Source organism: Rhinolophus sinicus, linkage group LG01, assembly GCF_036562045.2.
Source record: "Rhinolophus sinicus isolate RSC01 linkage group LG01, ASM3656204v1, whole genome shotgun sequence".
Taxonomy (NCBI): Eukaryota; Metazoa; Chordata; class Mammalia; order Chiroptera; family Rhinolophidae; genus Rhinolophus; species Rhinolophus sinicus.
In genome coordinates this window covers 44,362,627-44,385,509 of record NC_133751.1, presented here as the reverse complement: position 1 = coordinate 44,385,509, position 22,883 = coordinate 44,362,627, and the positions used below count along the sequence as shown (strand labels likewise).

Genomic DNA, 22,883 nt, shown 5'->3' with positions numbered 1-22,883 from the left:
ATAGAGGTACCAGAAAGAGAAGAGAGAGAGAGAGAGCAAGGAATTGAAAACCTATTTGAAGAAATAATGGCAAAACTTTCCTAACCTGGCAGAGGAAATATATAAATAAGCCCAAGAAATGCATAGAGTCCCAAACAAGATGAACCCAAAGAGGTCCACATCAAGACAAATCATAATTAAAATTCCAAAGGTTAAAGACAAGGAGAGAATCTTAAAAGCAGCAAGAGAAAAACAAGTAGTTATCTACAAGGGAGGACCCATAAAGCTGTCAGCTGTTATGTCAACAGAAACTTTGCAGGCCAGAAGGGACTGGCAAGAAATATTCAGTGATGAAAAACAAGGACCCAACCAAGCCTGTTCTACCCATCAAAGCTATCATTTAGATTTGAAGGACAGATAAAGAGCTTCCCAGATAAGAAAAAGGTAAAGGAGCTCATCACCACCAAACCAGTATTACAAGGAATGTTAGAGGGACTACTTTAAGACAAAAAAAATAATAAAAATAAAAAATATGAATAATAAAATGGCAATAATTACATACCTATCAACAATTACTTTAAATGAAAATGGATTAAATGCTTCAGTCAAAAGATAGGGTGGCTGAATGGATAAGAAAAAAGATCCTTACACATGTTGCCTACAAGAGACTCACTTTAGATCAAAAGACACACAAACAGAAAGTAAAGGGATGGGAAAAGATATTTCATGAAATGGAAAAGAAAAGAATAAAAAGCTGGGGTAGGAAAACTTATACCAGATGAAATAAACTTCAAAAGGAAGGCTATAACAAATGACAAAGAAGAACCCAGTTATCCCAATTCTGGGTTATCATCCGAAGAAACCCAAATGCTACTTCAAGGGGACGAGAGCATCCATATGTTCATTGCAACACTGTTTACAATGGCCAAGATGGGCAGGCTGCCTGGTGTCCGTCGATGGGATGAATGGATAAAGAGGAGGTGTACATATATACAGTGGAATACTGCTTGGCCATGAAAGGGAATGGGTTCTTGCATATGCGTGGTATGGATGAACGTAAAGGATATTGTGCTGAGTGGAGTATGTCAGACAGAGAAAGAGAGATACAATGTGATTTCGCTTATATGTGGAATCTAAAGAACAAAATAAACAAACGAAACAGAAACAAACTCATAGATACAGAGAACATTTTGATGGTTGCCAGACAGGAGGGAGGTTGGGAATGGGTGCAAAAGGGATTAAGAAGTACAAATTGGTTGTTATAAAGTAGTCATGGTGATGTAGGATATAGCATAAGGACTATAGTCATTAATATTGTAGTAAACTATGTACGTGTCAGATGGATACTAGGTTTATTGGGGTTATAGATGGGAGGAGGGCTGGGGAGCGGTAAAAAAGGTGAAGGCATTAAGAAGTACAAATTCATAGTTACAAAATAGTCACGGGGATGTAATGTAAAGCGTAGGGAATACAGTTAGTAAAATGGTAACAACTATATATAATGACAGGTGGGTACTAGACTAGTCACAGGGATCATTTCTTAAATTATATAAAAGTCAAACCACTGTGCTATACACCTGAAATTAATATAAAATAATATTGAATGTCAGCTGTAACTGAAACATCTAAAAGGGGTGGGGGGCAGAAGGTGAAGGAGAATAAGGGGTCCAAATTTCCAGGTAGAAAATAAGTCATGGGGATGTGATGTACAGCATAGGGAATATAGTCAATAATATTGTGATAGTATAGTACAGTGTCAGATGGTTGCTGGACTTATGGTGATCACTTCTTTAGGTATATAAATGTTGCATAACTATTCTGTACACCTGAAACTAATATAATATTGTATATTAACTATATTTTAATAAAAATTTTTAAGGAAAATAAAAAGAGCAGCCTAGGACACAAAATAAGGAACTGTTCAAAAAAAAAAACTTGATGGGAGCATATGAAAAGGAAATAGGAACTAGCTTGAATGGCCAAATCTGGGAAAATTTGAGAATAAATATGAATTATGTTAATAATGGATTATAACTCACTGAATAAAGTAAGAATCCACAAGTCCATAGTAAATAAAATAAGGAAAAGGGGAAACTGTCGAATAGACTGCCAATAAAAAATGCAGAAGGAATGATAGAAAAGTTACCGGTTTGCAACTATCATGGTAATATTAACTCAGGCAAATGCTACCATGTAATAGAGAGTTTTATGGGGAAAACAATATTAATAATATAGTTTCCAATGAATGACCAAGGGGAAACAGTGACTTTACAGTGAGGAAATCACCTCAACCAAGTGATCAAAGTTAGCATCACCAACAAGGGTAAACACGTTCCTCCTGATGTGCTTGAACTAGGGACAGCGTTACTTTTCTGTGGTATTTCTACAGCGCATAACAAAATCTAATCATGAGGAAACAATTGAGGGGCTTTCACTGAGGATAGTTCTACAAAGTAACTGGTCAGTAGTCTTCCAATATGTGAACGTCCTGAAAGACAAAGAAAGGCAAAGGAACTATTCCTGATTAGAGGGAAGTGCAAGAGACCTGACCATGAAGTGCAGCGCATAATCCTGGATTGCATATTGGATTGAAAAGTTCAATTGCTCAAGAACATTACTGGGACATGGGTAAAATTTTAGTATATACTGGATATTAAATAATAGTCTTGAATCAGTGTTCAGTTCCCTGAATTTGATCATTGTACTGTGGTTATGTGAGAGAATTCCCTTGCTCTTAGAAGATACTCAATAAAGTATTTAGGAGTAAAGGGTCAAAATATCTTCAATTTACTCTTAAATGGATACACAATAATAGTTATTACATATATAGAGAGAGTAATAAAGCAAATTGGTGATTCTAGGTGAAGGGTGCAAGAGTGTTTACTATACTACTTTTTCCAACTTTAAGTTTGAAATTTAAAAAAATGAAAAGTTAAAAATAAAATTTTAAATGTGTCCAAAACAAAACAAAAAATCTTTGAAAGGTTTCACGTACACTGTCTACTCCCCAACTCATCGTCTCCCATTTTCTCCAGAACCCCCTCCAGAGAGACTTCATCCCTTCTATATACCATGAAACCATTTTTCTCAAGGTCACCAGAGATGTCAGTCTTGTCAAATTAGATCCCCCAGCCTCATTTTTGATTGATAGATATGTGACAGATAACTGCTTCCTTATTGAAGCATTTCCCCACCTTGGCTTCTGGGACACTGACTCCTATTTTCATCCTGCCTCACTGGCTGTGGTTATTTACTGTTCTGCACGTCAGCAAAGGGTACCACCATCCATCAGTTGCTCATGCTAAAAATCCTACGAGTTATCCTTAATTCCTGTTTCACTCATCCTATATCTATTCCTCTATTGGCAAGCACTAGGGGCTCTAACTTAAAAATTAGTCCAAATGTGGCTATTTCTTATGACCTCCACGGCCACTACTCTTGTGTCAAATTATCATCTCTCCTGGTTTGAACGACTAGTGTTTCAACTTCCAGCTACTGTCCCACAGCAGCCAGCATGAACTTTAAAAGATGTAAGTCAAATCAGATGATATCACTGAGTCATCCAAACCCAATACTGGGATATAAAATAGGAGGCCTTTACTAAGGTCAGGAGCTTACATGATCCTGTGGTTGCTCACTTCCCTCCCGCCTCACCACCCTCTCTGCTGTTGATGCAGCATGCTGGGTTCGTTTCTGCCTGGTGGCCTTTGCATTTACTGTTTCTTCTGCCTGGAGTGCTCTTCCCCCATTTAAGGCATGACTCCTTCATCCATTTCATTCAGTTCTTAGATTAATTTATTTAAAAATAGCCTTCCGTGTCACCCTCTGACTTTTGGCAGTATTTTTTCTGTATAGTGTTTATCTGTACTTGAAATTATTATTTACTTATGTGCTTCATTATCTTTCTCTTAGACAGATATAGAATAAAGCTCCATGACAACAGGAACTTTTGTTTGTTTTGTTTACTGCTGAACCCCTAGAGCCTGGAATGTGCCTGGCATGTGTTTGGAACTCAGATATTTGTTGAATGAATGAATGGATACAGGAATCAATGTTTGCCAACATTTTTGCTGTGTTTTGCCTACTCCTATTTCAAATGGAGAAGACTGTTTCAGAAAATCTTATAACGTTAGTGCTGTTTAAAGTTTTTTGGTGACATTGCTAAAGCTTCTCTGGAAGCTAACAAGTTAACCAACTTTGTTTTCCCTAACTTCATCTTTCTTTTGTCTGCCCTCTAGTGGAGGAATACTAATAAGCAGCAAATGAATAGAGTAGGTCAACAGGAAGAAAAAATGAAAGAACCTTGATCACAAACTGGATTATTAATTTGTAAATTACAAGGATTTGAAATTTTTACTTTTCGGTGAGCTTCTATGTTAAACATAGTACGATTGGAAAAAAGGAAAAGCAAAAGGGCAAAAGTTAGATTTAAAGAGGTACGTAGCTTAGGATAAAAAAAGTAAGACTAGTTCCAAAATGTTTTGATTACTTAAAATAATTCCTGTTTAAATATACTTCTTTCTATTAAAATATTTTAAATATTTTTCATCTTTAGTTCAAAGACATATTTTTCATAACTGTAATAATTTCAGTTAATGTTTGTTGATTTTCTACACGTCAGTTAACATGCCAGTGGAGATGCCAGTATTCAAAGCCCAACAGTTGGGTAGCAAAGGCAGCACTCTTAGTTATCATGCCTCACCACCTTCCTGCTAATGCTCCTGGATAGTATAGGTACCAGAGAATTTCCTTTGGTGCAATAGTTACGGGCAAGAAATGCTTTTAAGTTCCTCAATACTGGGTGTTCCCCAGTACCACTTTTCCAGTATGCATTATGGAGAGCTTTTTCTTCCCGAATTGCTGAGAACTGTCTCTTATTTAATCTGCTTTGAACTGGAAATCACGTTAAATGATTTCAACACTCGTGTACTACTGGCTTGTTAAAATAATGTTAAAGTTTCTCTTATGTCCACATTTATATTTAAAGCAGTATACAGCTTAAAAATGTTTTCCCAAGTTTGGTTTTAGCAGGGTTGGTTCCTGTACCTTACAATTTTTACCAAGGAAACTTAGTATATACTTTGCTGGGTAAGGGTCAACTCCCACCGGGCTGCTTATCCTACAGTTGGAACCCCAAAGGGAGCATCTGTTTAGGGGGTATCATTAGTGTTGGCATCTTTGCAAGTACTTAGAGCTCTGCTGTTCTCTTCCTTATAGCTACATAACATTTCATTGTATGGGTGTACCATACCTATTCTCCTATTGATTTATATTTGTAATTTTTTTTATATAAACAATTGGGTAATGACTGTCTTTAAACATTCATTCTTACCTATTCAAAAATGCCATATTTTTAGATGCCTTACTGTTTCTTCTTTATTATCTAACTTGTAATAAATTTTAACTATAGAGAAATTGATAGCATCTGTAGCATAAAGTGAGAACAGTACCTTGGGAGGGACAAAGATGAAGACAGTGGTCCCTGTGCTCAAAGAGCTAATCATCTCTGGGTTCTTTACCTGGGAATTTCTGATGTTCTTGTTATGGTAACATTTAGCAATGGCTCGGCTCAGTTTTTCTTCCCTTCAATTTTTATGAGTTCTCCACCTAGACACCTTTACTTAGGAATTGTTTCCAATACAAAAATTGGGCTTTAACTAATTGGTAATGTGAAATTAAAACTCAGTAATGCAGCTTAAGCTGAATGAAGTTGTCTATCTGGCATGTAACATAGATTATACAGTATATTTAGCATACTTAACAAGGCTTATTATAGTGACCAGTTTTTATAAAGAAGTAATTTAAAACATTTTTTTACTTCCTCGACTTCTATAAATTATGTTTTTAAATGGAAAATGGTAGACAGCTAATTACTTAAGGAAATGGAAATTTTGTCAATAAGGGATCTTCATTGTGTGCATTGCTTATTAAATGGGCCTCTAGGGAAGCTGTTGAGGGGGTGGGGATAAACTTTTTGAAAAATGCTGTCTCCTGTCATATGGTATAAAAAGCAAAAGCAATTTGTATTTAAAAAAAATTTTTAAGTTAGATATTAGTTTTCATGGTTATATGTTAACCTTTATGGGAATTAAAATATACCAACAAGGGATTTCATTATATTTATTAATTATTCATGTGCCACTAGGGAAGCTTTTGGGGGGAAAAACATTTAAAAACACACAAAGATTACTCCATGCCTTAATATATAAAGAAGTAGAGAAATGTTGGTATGTATTTTTTCACCCAGGGTTCTGTGCTAACTAATCTTTTAGTGAGGGAACATGTTTGTGAAGTTGTTAGAGGTGATAAGGAGACGGTAGGAAGGGAGGGTAAAGCAAGAAGGGAAATGTGTGTTCACTTAAGGCTGGTGTATGTGCTACTGAGTGTTGCAGGATGAAAACATCAGTAGGAAAATCGGAGCAGTAGAATAAAACTAAATGTGACTACGTGTAATTCAAAATGAATACACTGTTCAAGCCATCTGGTAGAGATAAGCCCCCTTTGATTGATGGATTTTGAGAAGATTAGTGGTGGGGGTAGGGAGTGGGGTGTGAAGTGGAATCCCAAAGAGCTAGTCTTGGTTATTAATTAGCTGTTGGTCTAAACCCAAGATAGCAATTGTATGGTATTTTGTTAAATAAAGTGTGATCCTGAAGTAGCAGTGGTGGATATCTGTTCATCTCAGACCAAGATCACATAGGTACACTTGCTTTTTAATTAGTAAAACCTCCAAAGTTTTATCTCGTGTCTAGGCATTATGGCTTTATGTTAGAGAGAAGGAAATCTGCAGTGGGAGAAAGACACTGAGTGCTAAGTATAATTGGTACCTTCTACTTATTATTGGTAACTTTGAGATATTTTACTTTTATTAAAGCTGTGAACACATGGAATTGTAGCTATCTTGTCATGAATATGTTAATTGCACAGGTCACATTTTCCTATGAAGCCAAGTCAGCAAATAAACTAGATTGTGATGCCTGTTAGGCATTCATAAATATTTGTTAAATGAAATTCTGATATCCTCAGTTGCCGTATTTTCATCCTTTAGCAATGGGATTCATTTAAAGATATGACTGAGTGTAGTATGTAACCAAGTCTGATAAATTTAAGGGGTTACTTCTGGTAAAACAAAAGCAAATAATGTGACTTTAAGGTGATACAAAACTGTGACTTAAAAAAAAAGACTGTGACTTCGTGATACAGGATGAACCTCACATGATCCTATCAAAAAAATCCAAGAGGTGATAATACTTGAGAGGAGTTATATGAGAAAAGACAGGCTGACACGGTTAGGATTTGTAATTTACATAATCATAATTTATTTTCCTAATGTTTGGTTCACAAAGTCTTAGAAATCCTAAAATTAGAGGGATCTTGACTTAGAGAAGGTAGTTTTAGGACTAAGTAAAAGGAATTACGCTGCTGTTTCACATAGCTGACAGTAAATTTATAGAACTTGTCACTTTAAGAGGTAGTACAGCTAAAGATACAAGCACACTGAAAATGATTTCAGTGGATTCACAGACAGTAATTTCAAGTGTATTGCTTAAAGTTTCAGGGAAATCCTTAGTCTTCTGACTTCAGCGACATTCTCATGAAGCATTTGGTTTTGGTGACATAGTTGAAATGTGTGCTCTATTCTAGCACTTACATCCTCATGTACTTATTATTACTTATCTTTTCTGATTGGGGCCGGTGTTTTTCTGTGCTTAGTGCAGGGGAGGTGTTATATACATGTTCGTTGAGTGGAAGAACAGGTCACATGATAATTTGGATTGACAATAGGTCGAGATCGTGTCATTGCTATGTACTTTAGGACTATAGATAAAAATATCTCTGTATATCTGTATGTAGGAATTTAAACAGGATACACTGAAAAATAGAAATATAGCCATTCTATATTTAAAGAATGCACTCGGCATCAGGCAGCACTTGATGTTACTGTAATTTTAGGTTTTGTCAGCTTTACCTCAAAGACTTCTTCCCCTTTTCTCTTTACTTGATTTAAAGGATAATTTAAAAAAAATTTAATATGAAAATTACTGATTTAAAGACCTTGTGATTAAACACTTAGTTTTTATAAATGGCAAATAATCTAAAACATCACAGCTAGCACACACATTTCATTTATAATACAAATGTAAAAATTGTGTAGGAATGATACAAAATCCATTTGCTTTTAATAGTGCCAGGTGGGTCAGGGGGATCACTTCTTAAATTATATAAAAGTCAAACCACTATGCTGTACACCTGAAATTAATATAAAATAATATTGAATGTCAGCTGTAACTGAAACATTTAAAAAGTGGGGGGGAAGGTGAAGGAAATAAGAGGTCCAAATTTCCAGGTATAAAACAAATAAGTCATGGGGATGTAATGTACAGCATAGGGAATACAGTCAATAATGTTGTGATAGCGTGGGACAGTATCAGATGGTTGCTGGATTTATCATGATGATCACTTCTTTACCGTATAATCACCAATATGGTAATAACTATGTATAGTGCCCCGTGGGTACTGTTGAATAACTATGATGTACACTTGAAACTAATATAATATAGTATGTTAGTTGTATTTTAATAAAAAAGCTTTTAGAAATCCATTTGCTTTTAATTCCATGAATTCCTATTCATTTTTTATTTTTATGCATGACATTTACCATCCATCATGGATTATGGAATTTACCATCTCAGGTTAGATTTCAGCAACAGTGACATATCCTAGTCAATGATAAAACCCCTAATTATTATTCAAAGTGTTCAACCTAAATGGATTCATCTGTGATAACAGGATAAAGAACTTTCCTCCAATGGAATAGTTTTAGAATTGTTTCCTTGTGTAAACCAGAGTTTAGGCCTGAAGTTCTCAAACTCCAGGAGGCATCAGCAGAATCACCTGGAGTGTTTGTTAAACGTAGATTGCTGGGCTCCACCCTCAGAATTTCTTATTTTTCAGGCCTGAGAAAGGGCCTAAAAACGTGTGTTTCCAGCAAGTTCCTAAGTGATGCTGCTGTTGCTGGTTGCCACCCTTTGATTAGCTATTTGGTTAATTGAATGGTTAGCACTGTTTCTTCCCTTACACACCCGCATGACTTAACATTAATAATAGTGCCTCAATCTAGACATTGTAGGGGGGATGGGCAAGGTGCTGTTGGGGGGGGGGGGTCAGGTGTTGAAATCTTCAGAAGGTGGGTGTAGTGTGAGAAAGCCCTTCAAATAATTGGCTATTTTTCCTCCTGTCCTGTCTACCCTTTGGAGTCTTTCTTCCTTCCCCAGTCCCCTCATTCGTAGAAATCCTGGTTTGTATGAAGGGGTCCATATGGGATAGGGATGGTTTATGTCCTCTCCCAGCAAACAGAAGAGCACTCTTCCCCAGAGTCAGGGAAGAAGCCTCAGTGCTTCTCAGGGAGTTAAGGACAGGAAAATGTGGTTACGTTGCAGCACAACTAGAATGCTGAGACCATGAAGAGAATTCTTTCTTGGTAATCATTTTGTTTTCCTTTTTTGTTTAAAGTATGGCGGTTGTATTATATCTATTGATCCACCGATAGCTATATAGATATTAGCCTGAGTAGTGTTTATGGTTATAGCTTCTTCATATATTGCCCTTGTTGGGCCAAATTAGCTCTGACTTAAAGTTCTAAGGACATTTTATAAATGTGTATTATTTAATCCCCAAAACAATCCCATGGGGTAGATATTTGTGTCTCCACTGTACACATGAGAGGAGTGAGACTCAGAGAGGTTAAACAGTTTCTGGGATCACACAGTAAGTATTGTCATATTCCAACTCTGTTAGGTTGTGTGAACTTGGGTAAGGCCCATAACCTCCCTAAAATATAGTTTCCTCATCTGTAGCATGAGGACGGTATTAGCTCCTGCCTTCTGAGGTTGTTAAATGAGTTACTATGAAGAGTTTTGAACAGTGCATGGTGCATAATAAGTGCTCAGTCAATGTCATCTCTTGGGTGGCTAACTCCTACTTGGTATCTTTTAAGTTCAGGGCTCATCATGCCTCTGTACCAAGGAATCCTTTTTATGTATTACAGGTCAACAATCTCTTATTCATAGTTTGGAGCTCTAGAATGCTTTGAAAACTATAGTTGTTTTCAGAAATCATTTAATGGCAAAACCTTATGTGATTTGAACTCATTTGGAGCTACAACCTGACCTATACTAACATGAAACTTGCTAGTCTATTTTTTCCCGCCTGGTTGTGGATATACTTAGATTTTGCTGCGGGAGTACTCCTTGATTATGTGGGGTGCTTCTCCAGGGTCCAGTTGGGGTGTTACGTGATATATGATGAGCACAATTTTTAAAAACCTGAATTCTGAATTTGGAAATGCATCTGGTCCTAGGGCTTAGGGTCATGGATTATGGACCTAAATGTTTTTCTTCTTAGACTATAAACTCCTAGAGAGCTGGGCCTATGTCTTATTCATGTGTAGTCCCAATTCTTGGCACATAATAAGCATTCAGTAAATGTTTGGTGAAAGAATGAACTATGCCAGAACACACCAGTGAGGTGAAGGGAAACAGACCTGAGAACAGCACGTTATTTATTTTCTGGAACACAGATAAAATAGACTGCTTTAGTTTACAAGGCTGAATTGTTTTACTTTTGGGGCACTTAAAAATGTTGACTGTAATGAGAAATTTGGTAGCAAAATAAAAAAAAAAACACAAAAAACAGGACCTAATGCTTACGCTACATTTTCAGCATCTCTAGCTTCTATTTTCCTCTCTTATCTATTCGCCCATGCAGCTATAGGTTTTTAGCTAACTTCTTGAGAAAGAAAGTCGTAAGGGAATATCTGTATATATTGAATACTTGGGGTGGGTAGGCAAGGGTGTATTTAAATTCCTTGGTAAGAATGATCATAAAAGCTTTAATTGCCTTACCTAATTTATTATGGGTTTAGGTTTTTTTGTTTTTTAATTTTACAAAGTATGAAAATTATAAATTAGGTTTGCAAAGAGAAAAGTAGAATATTAGATAATTTAATTATAATAAACTTGAAATGAACTTTTCTGATAAATACTTAGTAAGAAAAAGTAGTTTTTGCTTACATTTTTAAAGTGCAATTTAAAATATTCTTTCCTCTCTTAATATGCTTTCATGATTAGTATGAAAATTATTAGTAGCTAAGATACTTGTATTTCCTTGTCTCATATAGATGAAAATAGCTGTTCGCTAAGAGCAGTATAATTGTGTCGACATAATGCCTTACTTTAATAAAAATTCTGTGGACATTTTAAGAAGTGGAGGGGACAGCAGTTAGAATTATACAACTATTTTTTTCTGTTTTGTTTAATAAATTGGCTTGGATGCAATGGCTCATTGGTATTTTTTGATATTTGTAACTGGTACAGCTGAACTTTTAAAAGATAACTGATATGCTGCATTCTACTCAACTTACAATACTTTCACTATATGATAGTTATTTAAAATGTGTTAAATGAATCAAATATTCATGCTGAAAAAGAACTTAGTCATAAGAGATCCACAATGGTGGAGTAGATAAACACTGTGCCCGCTTCCTTCCGTGAACACGTTGAAATTACAACTAAATTATAGAACAATCAACCTGGAAAACCACCTGAAGTCTAGCCAAACAGAAGTCCTATGACTAAATATAAAGAAGCAGCCACACCGAGACTGGTAGGAGGGATAGAGACGCAGAACAGGCCCCACACCAGCGTGTGGTGGTTGAGAATCAGGAGGGATATCTTGGCCACAGAGGTTACTCCAGGAGGAGCGAGGGACGCCAGCCCTCCACACCAAGCTCCCCAGCCCAGAGTACTGGTGCCGGGAAGAGAAGCCTCCACAGCATATAGTTTTGAGAAACAGTGGGGATTCCGACCGTCCAGGTAGGACAGAAGGCTGTGGGAAACCCAAACATCCTCCTAACAGCCTGCATGCAGACTGACGTGCTCGCCAGCACTCACCTTGGGCTCTGGCGGAAGCACGGTGACTTGGGGTCCTCAGAGACAAACGGGGAGACAGGCTGAGGTGTGTGGCTGCCAGGGGAGGAGTGGAGGACAGTCGGCATTTTCCCTGTGTGAGGTCCTTTGCCTGTGCAACTGACAGGAGGGCGCCATCTTTCTTGCATTGAGCCCGCCCCCACCACGGCCAAATGTGAATCTGATTGGCCTGGTGAGCTCCGTTGTTCTGCCCTGCTGACTCACCGGGACCCTGCCCCACACAGCTCCCCAATGCTGGAGGCACTTTCTCCATGAGCAGCCAATCCTGCCCTGATTGTACTTTCTCTGGGTCTTATGCTTAGAGAAGCAGAGTAAGTTACTCTGTGGAAAGAGGAAAAACAAAGATATGAAGAGAAAAAAAAGGACAGCTAGAGAAAGAATGCTACTGGTTTTTATCCTCTCATCTCTTACTGTGGTGGTAATAGTCATGCCTTTTGGTGGTGTGATTCATCCTAAATCCTTAGAACAAATTTTTCTTTATTAAGCTATTTCAGGTGAATTTATTTACTGGAGAATGAAGTATTGTAGGTGCTAGGGATATAGCAAAGGATAGAGTGAAAAAAATTCCCTGCCTTTAGAGCTTACATTCTTTTTTTTTTTTTTTAGAAGAGAGAAAGGAAGGAGAGAAGGAAGAGAGGGAGAAGGGAAAGGAGGGAAGAAGGAAGGATGGGAGGAATAGAGGGCGGGAGGTTTAAGAAGGAGGGAGAGAAAGGAAGGCTTGTTAGAGTATGACTTTCAAAGGAGAATCATTTTCTTTTTTTTTTAAAGATTTTATTGGGGAAGGGGAACAGGACTTTATTGGGGAACAGTGTGTATTTCCAGGCCTTTTTTCCAAGTCAAGTTGTTGTCCTTTCAATCTTAGTTGTGGAGGTTGCCATTCAGCTTCAAGTTGTTGTCCTTTCAGTCTTAGTTGTGGAGGGCACAGCTCAGCTCCAGGTCCAGTTGCCGTTTTCTAGTTGCAGGGGGCACAGCCCACCATCCCTTGCGGGACTCGAGGAATTGAACTGGCAACCTTGTGGTTGAGAGCCCACTGGCCCATGTGGGAATCAAACCGGCAGCCTTCGGAGTTAGGAGCATGTAGCTCTAACCGCCTGAGCCACCGGGTCGGCCCATTTAGAGCTTACATTCTACTAGGAGGAAATAGACAACAAATAAGCAAATACATGCTGGATGGTTGGGCCTTTTAGTGACTTTATATATAGACAGGGTAAAGTGCTTAAGTGGGTTCATATGTGCTATCAGCGAAGGTCCCTCTGAGGAAATATCATTTGAGCAGAAGTAAGGGAGCAAGTGATGAAAACATCCAGGGTAAGAGCATTTCAGGCAGAGGGAAGAGCAAGGGTAAAGATCCTGAGGCTGGAGGCTACTTAGTGTGTTCAAGGAACATTAAGAAAGCTTTTGAGTGGTGGGAGCAGAGTGAGTGAGAGAGAGACTGATAGATGAGGTCAGAGGGGTGTGTGTAAGAGGTTCTGTGGGACTTTGTAGGTCAAAATAAAGAGTTAGGCTTTCCTCGGAGTGGAGTGGAACACCGTTGTAGGATTGAAAGCAGAAGAGTGATGTGTGTTTTAATAAAAACTATCACTAATTGCTATGTATAGAATAGACTGGAGAGTGGTCAAACGCAGTAGAAAGGTGAGAGAGATGGTGGCTTGGACCAAGGTAGTCAAAGTGAACACAGTCAAATCCTGGATTTTTTCTTTTTTTTTAGTTTAAGGTGTACAGAACAATGTAATAGACATTTACACCCCTCACAAAGTGATAACGCCCCTCCCCCACTGGATTTTTTTGAAGGACTAACTGATATGCTTTGTTGATGGTACAGATGTAGGAGATGAAAAGAAAGAGAAGTTAAGGATGACCCTCAGGTTTTTGGCTTAAACAATTGGAAGGATGGAATTACCATTTACTGAGATGCAGAAGACCTGAGGGGTTCAGTTTTGAAGCATTAAGTTTGAGGTGCCTGTTAGACGTCCAGGTAGGGATGTGTATTGGTGCCCTCGGAACTATGGTGAAGTATTTCTCACTGGACTCCATTCCAGTACTAATTCTCTGTAATTTAGTCTCGAATGCTATAGCTCAAGGTTTCTATTCCATCCTCCAATCACATTCCACAATAAAATCCTTTAGTAAATAATCTATATTTACTAAATAATTTCAAGTTCTAGGAATAATTGACTATTTCAATTGAGTTTCAGAAAGACCAAAAAGTTATATATCAATATTTTCAAAGTGGATTGATATGTAAATGGAGAACTGAATCAGTCTGTCTTTATTTTTTATAGTTGCTTTGCGTTGCTAATTTTGGAGTAAACACATTGAAAAATGAGTGAACTGGAACAGTTAAGGCAGGAAGCTGAACAACTGCGGAATCAGATCCAGGTAAGAGCAAACTTCTTCATTTTGAAATTTTAACACTTTTATTCAGTACCAGCAATGACAAAAATTGTTCATTAGTCATCATTCTACATATGTTAAATAACTTATGAGGCTAGAAATGGTCTTTTTTTTTTATTATGCCGCTAAAGAACGCTTCAAAAATCATTAGTAACAAATCAACTCAAAACAGTAAAGAGCATAAGAAACGAAACACAAGCTCCATCTTTAACAAAACTAAAAGACACTCCGAACTACATAATAGGATGAGGGAGAGTTGTGAGACACAGTGATGCTTTAGGGTGTGGGAAGGCTTCTCATACAGAGTACGTCGCACTCTCACAGGAACAACTGCAATAATCCTTTCTTTGAAACAATGGAAACAGGTGCTTCCATGGACTGAGGAGTATCAAGGAAGGCAGAGAAAAAAAATGAAGTAATACAGACATGCTATCTTTTAGGAAGCCTCTTGTTGACAGGGTGGAGGAAAGAATCTCGTGTAGTCTGGCACTACTTTCTCTTTTTCTCAGGGAAAAGTAAGAGCTAAAACACCTTACAAATATAAATGAAGACCTTCCGCACAAAGCAGGGAGAATCCCTAATAACTTGAAACACTGCTGTTGCCCTCCCCAATATGATCCTTTTGCAATAGATATTTCAGAAGGACTCATCTAATTTGAAAGTGAGGAATAAGAAAAAAGGAATAAGCACAGGCTCTATACAAGGATATTACAAGAAAAGAGAGGGAAGGGAGCAGGACAAATGGTATGGATGAAGAACACTCACCCCCAAAAATGTTGATTCTGAGTAGATTGAAGTCCTGACCGTTTTCATTGCCAGGAATTTAAAGAAGTTAATGATTTAGATGTGAATAAGAACTCTTGAGTTGATACCTTAGGTGTCAGAACAAAGCTGTCAAAACAAAGGAAGGATTTATTTAACCTGGGATGAACAGAGGCAGCTTCGTGAGTTAATCTCTGAATTAAATGTTGCTACCACCACCAGAAAGGATTCTCCCCCATCTCCACTTTGGGTGATTTGCTCCAGATGCTGAGCAGGACGTACTGATTGGCCAAGCACATGGGCATTTGCCCATCTCATTTTTGAAAAATCTGTTCTCTGTATTTATGAGCTTGTTTTATTATTATTTTTTGATTCCACAAATAAGTGAGATATGTAGTATTTGTCTTTCTCTGTCTGACATTTTAACAATGCCCTCAAGATCCATCCATGTTGTTACAAATGGCAACATTTTTTTCTTTTTTATGGCTGAATAGTGTTCCATTGTATATACAAAGGGTGCCAAAAAATATATATACACATTTTAAAAAGGAAAGAACTGTTAAAATTATAATACAATGAATGACACTAGTATTCATTTGACTAACACCATCTTTTGAGCAAATGTTGTACTACACATTGCTACTGTAATTCAATTCAACTTCAAAAAGTAATGCATAGATAACATCTCTTAAAATGTGTACTTTTGTTGGCACACCCCCCCCCCCCGTATGTACCATATTTTCTTTATCCATTCATCCATTGATGGACACTTATGTTGTCTCCTTATTTGGCCATTGTAAATACTGTTGCAATGAACGTGGGGTGTCTATAGCTTTTCAAGTTAATATTTTCATTTTCTTCAGATAATTACCAATGGGTAATAGTGTTCATAAGAGTAAATTCTCCTCAATGTAAAGAGAATCTTTGCATAATGTACATTTGCAAGTAATTTCTGTGAAGATATTTGTAGATTTATTATATTCCAACATGATGTTTAATTTTTGCTACAGATTTGCACTATTCAATAATTTTCACGTGTAGTTTGTTAATTGCCTTGTTAATGTTAAAGTAACATTAACAATGAGGATAGGGATTTTAGGTTTGTCCACTGCTGTATCCATGGTACCTAGAATAGTATCTGACAAATAGTGTTCAACAGATTTTTTTTTTTAATGACTGAATTAAGAAAGGTGACCTAAATGATAGTTTATTTTCATAAAGCTTAAAATCAGAGAATTCTTTTTTTAGAATTTAGTCTTCAACTTCTTCATTTTTGGAACATGGCTCAGGCCATCACTGTCATTTCTAGAAATTCTTTTCATTGTAGGAAAGTAGGCTAAATCATTCCTTGCCAAATGAGATTTCTCAACCCATAATTTGCCTAGAATGAGAGACTCAAATCGTATGTTTGTGTAACTACTTATGAACATCCTTACATAGAAATATCCTAAGTGTTTATAAATAGGTTGAAAGGGCAGCCAAAGGATTGTGCATTCCATCTTTGCTGCGAGTGGAGGCAGGCATTTTGCCTTTGGCTGACTGGAACACATTGTTCATTTGGGACTTATATTCACAAGTTACTGTGTGCCTCCTCTTTGCACAGGAGCATGCTAAGCACAATAGGGAAAACCAAAGTTGAAGAGGATACCATGCTAACCTTTGAGGGGGATCATTTTTGTTTCAAGTCTAGTAGGGAGAATTAATTAGCATATGATTTTCTGATGTATATGAATCCTCTAACATATTATTAACCGATAAATTTGGTTTTAAACAATTTGTTCCTTATTAAATATGTTCTTCCCTTGCCTTTATTTATGTTGTTACATTGATTTCTGTTTCATTATGTTCCTTTTGGTAATTGCCTCTAGTTGTGTAGAAATTTAAGGTCTCTTTGAACAGCTATAGCTTAGGCATAAACACCAGCTTACATGTTATGAATTAATGCTATTAATATAAATGCTATTAATATAAAAACATAGATGTGACTCAGTATAAACAGTTGCTATTACATAAAAAAATTGTTTTCCTGTGATGCCATGTCTTTTTCTCATATTAGATCTAAACTATTTTATTTCTAATGTCATCTGTATCCAGTGTACTTGGAAAGCATTTTAAAGAAGTGTTATGTATTTAAAAAAAGTTTCTGAAGTGACCTGAGTTAACTATAAATATCTTTCCTATCACCTCAACTTCTAGATGCCAGAACAAGTAGAACAGAACTCAGAACTCTTTCTTTTTCTGAAGCTTAGTAACAAATATAACTGTGGTTACTGCAGCCTTATTAAATCAACTTAGTTCATTTTTACTCAGGGGATGCAATTAAAAATCTTTTAATCATAAACCCAAAGTATATTTGCACAATAGAGTACAATTGAGAGTCCATAAATAAATCACTTGGTCATAGGCAGATGAGTTTTCAACAAGGTTACTAAGGCAATTCAATAGGGAAAAAATAATCTTTTCAGCAAATGGTGCTGCGACAACTGGATATCCACATGCAGAAGAATGAATTTTGACTCCTTCCTCACATCTTATATACATAAACTCAAAATGGTACCTAATTGTAACAGCTAAAAGTGTAAAATTCTTAGAAATAAATATAGTTTTTAATCTTTGTGACATTGAATTAGGCAACAGTTTAATATGACACTAAAAGCACAGCAACAAAAGAAAAAAATAGGTAAATTGGACTTCATCAAAATTAAAAACTTGCGTGTCATAGGATCCTATCAAGAAAATCAAAAGACAATCTATAGGATGGGAAAAAACATTTGCAAATTATACATCTGATAAGGGTCTAGTATCCTGAATATATAAGAACTCTTCTGTCTCAATCCAGTCGTCTACCGATGGGCATTTTGGTTGTTTCCATGTCTTGGCTATTGTGTATAGTGCTGCAATAAACATAGGTGTGCATAAATTTTTTTGAATTAGAGTTTTGGATTTCTCCAGATAGATACCTAGGAGTGGAATTGCCAGATCATAAGGTAGTTTCATTTTCAGATTTTTGAGATACCTCCATACTGATTTCCATAGTGGCTGCACCAATCTGCAATCCCACCAGCAGTGCACAAGGGTTCCCTTTTCTCCACATCCTCGCCAGCACTTGTTGTTTGTTGATTTATTGATGATAGCCATTCTGACTGGGGTGAGGTGGTATCTCATTGTGGTTTTATTTGCATTTCTCTGATGGTTAGTGAGGTTGAGTGTTTTTTCATATGTCTGTTTGCCATCTGTATGTCTTTTTTAGAAAAACGTCTCTTCATGTCCTCTGCCCGTTTTTTAATTGGGTTGTTTGTTTTTTTGGAGTTGAGTTGAGTGAGTTTTTTATAAATTTGTGATATTAACCCCTTATCAGATATATCATAGACAAATATCTTTTCCCATTCAGTAGGATCCCTTTTTGTTTTATTGATGGTTTCCTTTGCTGTGAAAAAACTTTTTAGTTTGATGTAATCCCACATGTTTATTTTTTCTCTTCCCTTGCGCGAGGGGATATATCAGTAAAAATCTTACTCGGGTAATGTCTAAGAACTCCTATATCTCAACAATAAATAACCCAATTTAAAAATGGGCAAAGGATTTGAATAAACATTTCTCCAAAGAAGATATATAAATGGCCAATAAGAACATGCAAAGATACTCATACATGAAAAGATGCTCAACATCACTAATCGTTAGGGAAATGCAAATCAAAACCACTAGATACCACTTCACATCCACTAAGATGGCTGTAATAATAGTAATGATAAAAAGAAAACAAGAACAGTGTTTTTTGGGATGTGAAGAAATTCTTGATTAGAACCCTCATACATTTTTGGTGGGAACGTAAAACAGTACAACTGCTGTGAAGACCAATTTGACAGTTTCTTAAGTTAAACATTGAGTTACCATATCAACCATCAGTTCCACTCATAGTATATTCCCAGGAAAATTGAAAACATAAGTACACACAAAAATTTGTACGTGAATGTTCAAAGCATCATTATTCATAAAAGCTAAAAAGTGGAAACAACTTAAATGTCCATCAATTAATTAATGGATAAACAAAATGTGATATATCCATATAATGGAATATTACTTGGCATAAAAATAAATGAAATGCTGATACATGCTACAATATGGATGAACCTGGAAAACATTATACTAAGTGAAAGAAGCGAGACACAAAAAGTATTGTATGATTTCATTTATGTGAAATGTCCGGAATAGGCAAATCCATAGAGATAGAAAATAAATTAGTGAATACCCGGGGATGAGGGAAGAGAGAATTGGGAGGTACAGTGTTTCTTTTTTTGGAGTGATGGAAATGTTCTGGAATTAGATAGTGGTGACAGTTGTACAACATTGTGAATATACTAACCACTGAATTATACACCTTAAAATGATTTAAATGGTTAATTTTATGTTATGTGAATTTTAATTCAATAAAAGTTTTTTAAAATAAAGATTATGTCGTACAGTAGAAAGTATATTTGCAAATCTACATTTTTCAATGAAAATATTTAAAATTCTGTCTAGTGATTTCCATGTCTAAATGTATTATAACCATCTTTCTTTACTTCAGGATGCTAGGAAAGCATGTAATGATGCAACGCTTGTTCAGGTAAAAGGATTTTTTTTTGCATTTTAATAATTTACATGAAACAGCTTGACACTGATGCAAATGACATTCAGATTCTTCTTATTAGTATTTAATTGAAAGAAAAATGAGATCTCTATTTAAAAACACTTTGTAATTTGTAAGATGCCATGCAAGTGCTTTTTAAAGCATACTTGTTAAAATAGAAGTCTGTAGAAAAAGAAATACTATAAAATATGTAGATTCTTACATGTTTCTTTTTAGGTAGCTTCTAATTCTTTTTGAAATGCCCTGATTAAGTTTTTTTTTCTTATATAAACTCTTAGGAAGTTTAACATTCATACTTTTCATGAAGGAAAGCTTTATGTGCTTTATAAATATAAAACTGATTTTCTTACAGACAGTTAAATTCTAAATGTTTTATTCTTTGATCATCTATTATTAGATTTTTATTTGGGCCTTTTTTTTTTTTTAAACCAAAGTTGGGCAGGGGTTGTCCTTTCTTTTTAGTTAATAGTCTACAGAAGATTTTCTCACTGGAAGGTATGCAAATAGCATAATTTTAAATTAATCATACTTTTTCTTGAACAACACATTGATCCTAGAAATGACTGTGTAATTACACGTATTTATATTAAATTACCTTCAATTGCTACAAATTTGTTCTTTGTTTGCTTTTTTGCCTATGAATTGTTTCTACTTTATTTTCTGAGCTATATATCTAAGCTAACAAATAACATTCATGTCATTTTCTAAAGATCACATCAAATATGGATTCTGTGGGTCGGATACAAATGCGAACAAGACGTACACTGAGAGGTCACCTGGCTAAAATCTATGCTATGCATTGGGGATATGATTCAAGGTTTGTACCTGTCATTTTCAAACTATCAGCAGAATTATTTTTGTTATGAATCATCGTTTACATTTCTTTTCAAACAAACATTTTTTATAGTAAAAAACAAACCATATTTATGAAATATTTGCAGAAAATGCATCCAGTATGAACACTTTGCTTTCACTAAAATGTTCTTTGACCCTTTAAAAGTTTAGAAACCTTAACTATGACAAATAAATTTCCTTTCTCAAAAATATCCATTATCAAGTTATTCAGGTAAACTGTTTAGGATTTCTTTTCTTTGCAGTGGGGTATTATACTTTGTTTTTTGATATGCGAAAAGCAGTTCTATTGTATATTAACCTTGAAATTTTAGTTAATAAGCAAACATTTCTTGAATGTTGCTATGGACAAGTTACTAGATATTACTATAGTTATTTGTTATCTAAATTCACAAAGGATAGAAGCACATATCTTTAGTACTCAAAATTCCACTTTTCAAGATGCATTCTCTTTTGCTCGACTATTGGATTAACTCAACTAGCAGTTATTTGTCTCTATTTTACTTTCCTATGACATTATTTTATACCACTCCTCTGACAATTTTCACTTACTTGATTTCTTATAAATATGTGTAAAATATCTCCAATCTCCCCCACATGGTAAAGGCCAAGGCTAGGAGGTATTTCTTGTGTCGTACCCATAACACTGCCTCACATTCACAAGCTCTGTTGATGCTTTTAGATTGAATGAAATATGGTTGTTAGGCTTATGTGCACTCTTATTGTCATTAAATTTAAATCAGTAAATACTAAACCAGTCCCCTATATCTACCAGAATCTTGAATAAGAACTAGAATATTGTCATTATGAAAGTGTTGAATCATAACCAGAGACATTTTTAGTGATATGTCTCCATTTTGCTAAATTCTACATTATGTTGAAAATTTTGACATGCAGAATAAATTTTTTAAAAGTCGGGACACTATTTTCTGGTATCAGGTTTTTAATGAGAAAAATTATAATTTTCTTTTCTGAACTATCTACATTAATACAATTCATAACTAATTTAAATTTCTTTTTTTCCTCTAAGTGTGAAATTATTTTTATTTCTTCTTCTAGGCTACTAGTCAGTGCTTCCCAAGATGGAAAATTAATTATTTGGGATAGCTATACAACAAATAAGGTAGAATTTCTTAATTATTCTTTTAAATAACTGTTTATTTGGTTTAATATCCACCAATTCATTCCTTTATTCTGTTATTTCCAACTTTAATTTCCTTCTAAGATTAATCTATTTCATTTATTTTAATCTAGATCTTCTCTTGAGTCTTCGTGTTTGCTTTTGATATGTAGCCTCATTTTTTATTCCCAAGGACGACTGCCGGGATATTATTCAGTGTGTTTTACTGGAGTCTCATATTTTCGTATTTAGAAAAGAATGTGCATCAATTTTACACATAAACAATTTTTCAAAAATTCCCATTGCCTAATGTGACAATGATCTGGAGATTTTTATTTCTAGTTGTGGGCAAGCTAGAATGCTAGTATGAAACTTTTCTTTGGTTTACTCTAAGCATTAATTTGTGTTTCTAGACTGCTCAGAAGAGACAGCAGATTGGAGGCAAATTACAACTTGTTTGGATCTCTTAGTGAAAGCCAGTGGATCCCCTAATGTCCCTGAAGGAATCCCTGATGTAAAGGTGTTGAGTGGTAGTGGAAAAGCCTTAGGAAAACTTGTACAGGTCAAATACCTCAAATTCTGTGTACACTTACATCACTATTTTTATTAAAGTTTTAAAAGTGCTGTTTTGTGAAGTAAATAGTATCTTCAGCCTGATTTAGATTTTAAAGGTAGCTAAGACATATTTGTATTTTAACAGTTTTTCTATATTAATTGGCATTGAGCGTGTCTTTCAACTACATTTTCCATACTTTTAAAGTTCTTTGTATGGACCTTTATTTCACCTTGCTATTCCTTAAATCTTGCTGCCTGACCTGCAAATGATTGGTGTTGGGTAACAAGGTACCAGGCAATGGTGTGAGTAGATCAGTGTAAACTATTACTATTGTTTAAATTTGAGCCCAGAGTGTGGGACCTGTTATTGGAAGAACCATCTCTTCATGAAGGAACCATTTTAATCGACTCTGATACTAGTATTATTCGGTGTTATGTTGGAGGAATTTTGAGCACTACTGCAAAAACAAAGAATTTTTATCAAATTCTTTAATATTTTACAGTTAAGATTTCAAATTGCTGTATTAGCATTGAAACATCCTATGTTCTTGCTTCTCTTAAAAGAATAATTTCTGAAGAGCACTTAAATCCAAATTATTGAATA

At 35.6% G+C, this 22,883-nt stretch overlaps 1 protein-coding gene across 2 annotated transcripts in view; it reads left to right on the top strand.

The window, feature by feature from the left end:
* Positions 1-22,883, top strand: part of GNB4 (G protein subunit beta 4) — a 39,808-nt gene that overhangs the window by 6,323 nt on the left and 10,602 nt on the right. For both annotated transcript variants that reach the window (XM_019751987.2, XM_019751977.2), the window contains 4 exons: positions 14,249-14,345; positions 19,690-19,728; positions 20,463-20,569; positions 21,664-21,727. In XM_019751987.2, coding sequence (XP_019607546.1) covers positions 14,289-14,345; positions 19,690-19,728; positions 20,463-20,569; positions 21,664-21,727 — 267 coding nt within the window. In that variant the 5' untranslated portion in view covers positions 14,249-14,288. The remainder of the gene's footprint in view (positions 1-14,248; positions 14,346-19,689; positions 19,729-20,462; positions 20,570-21,663; positions 21,728-22,883) is intronic.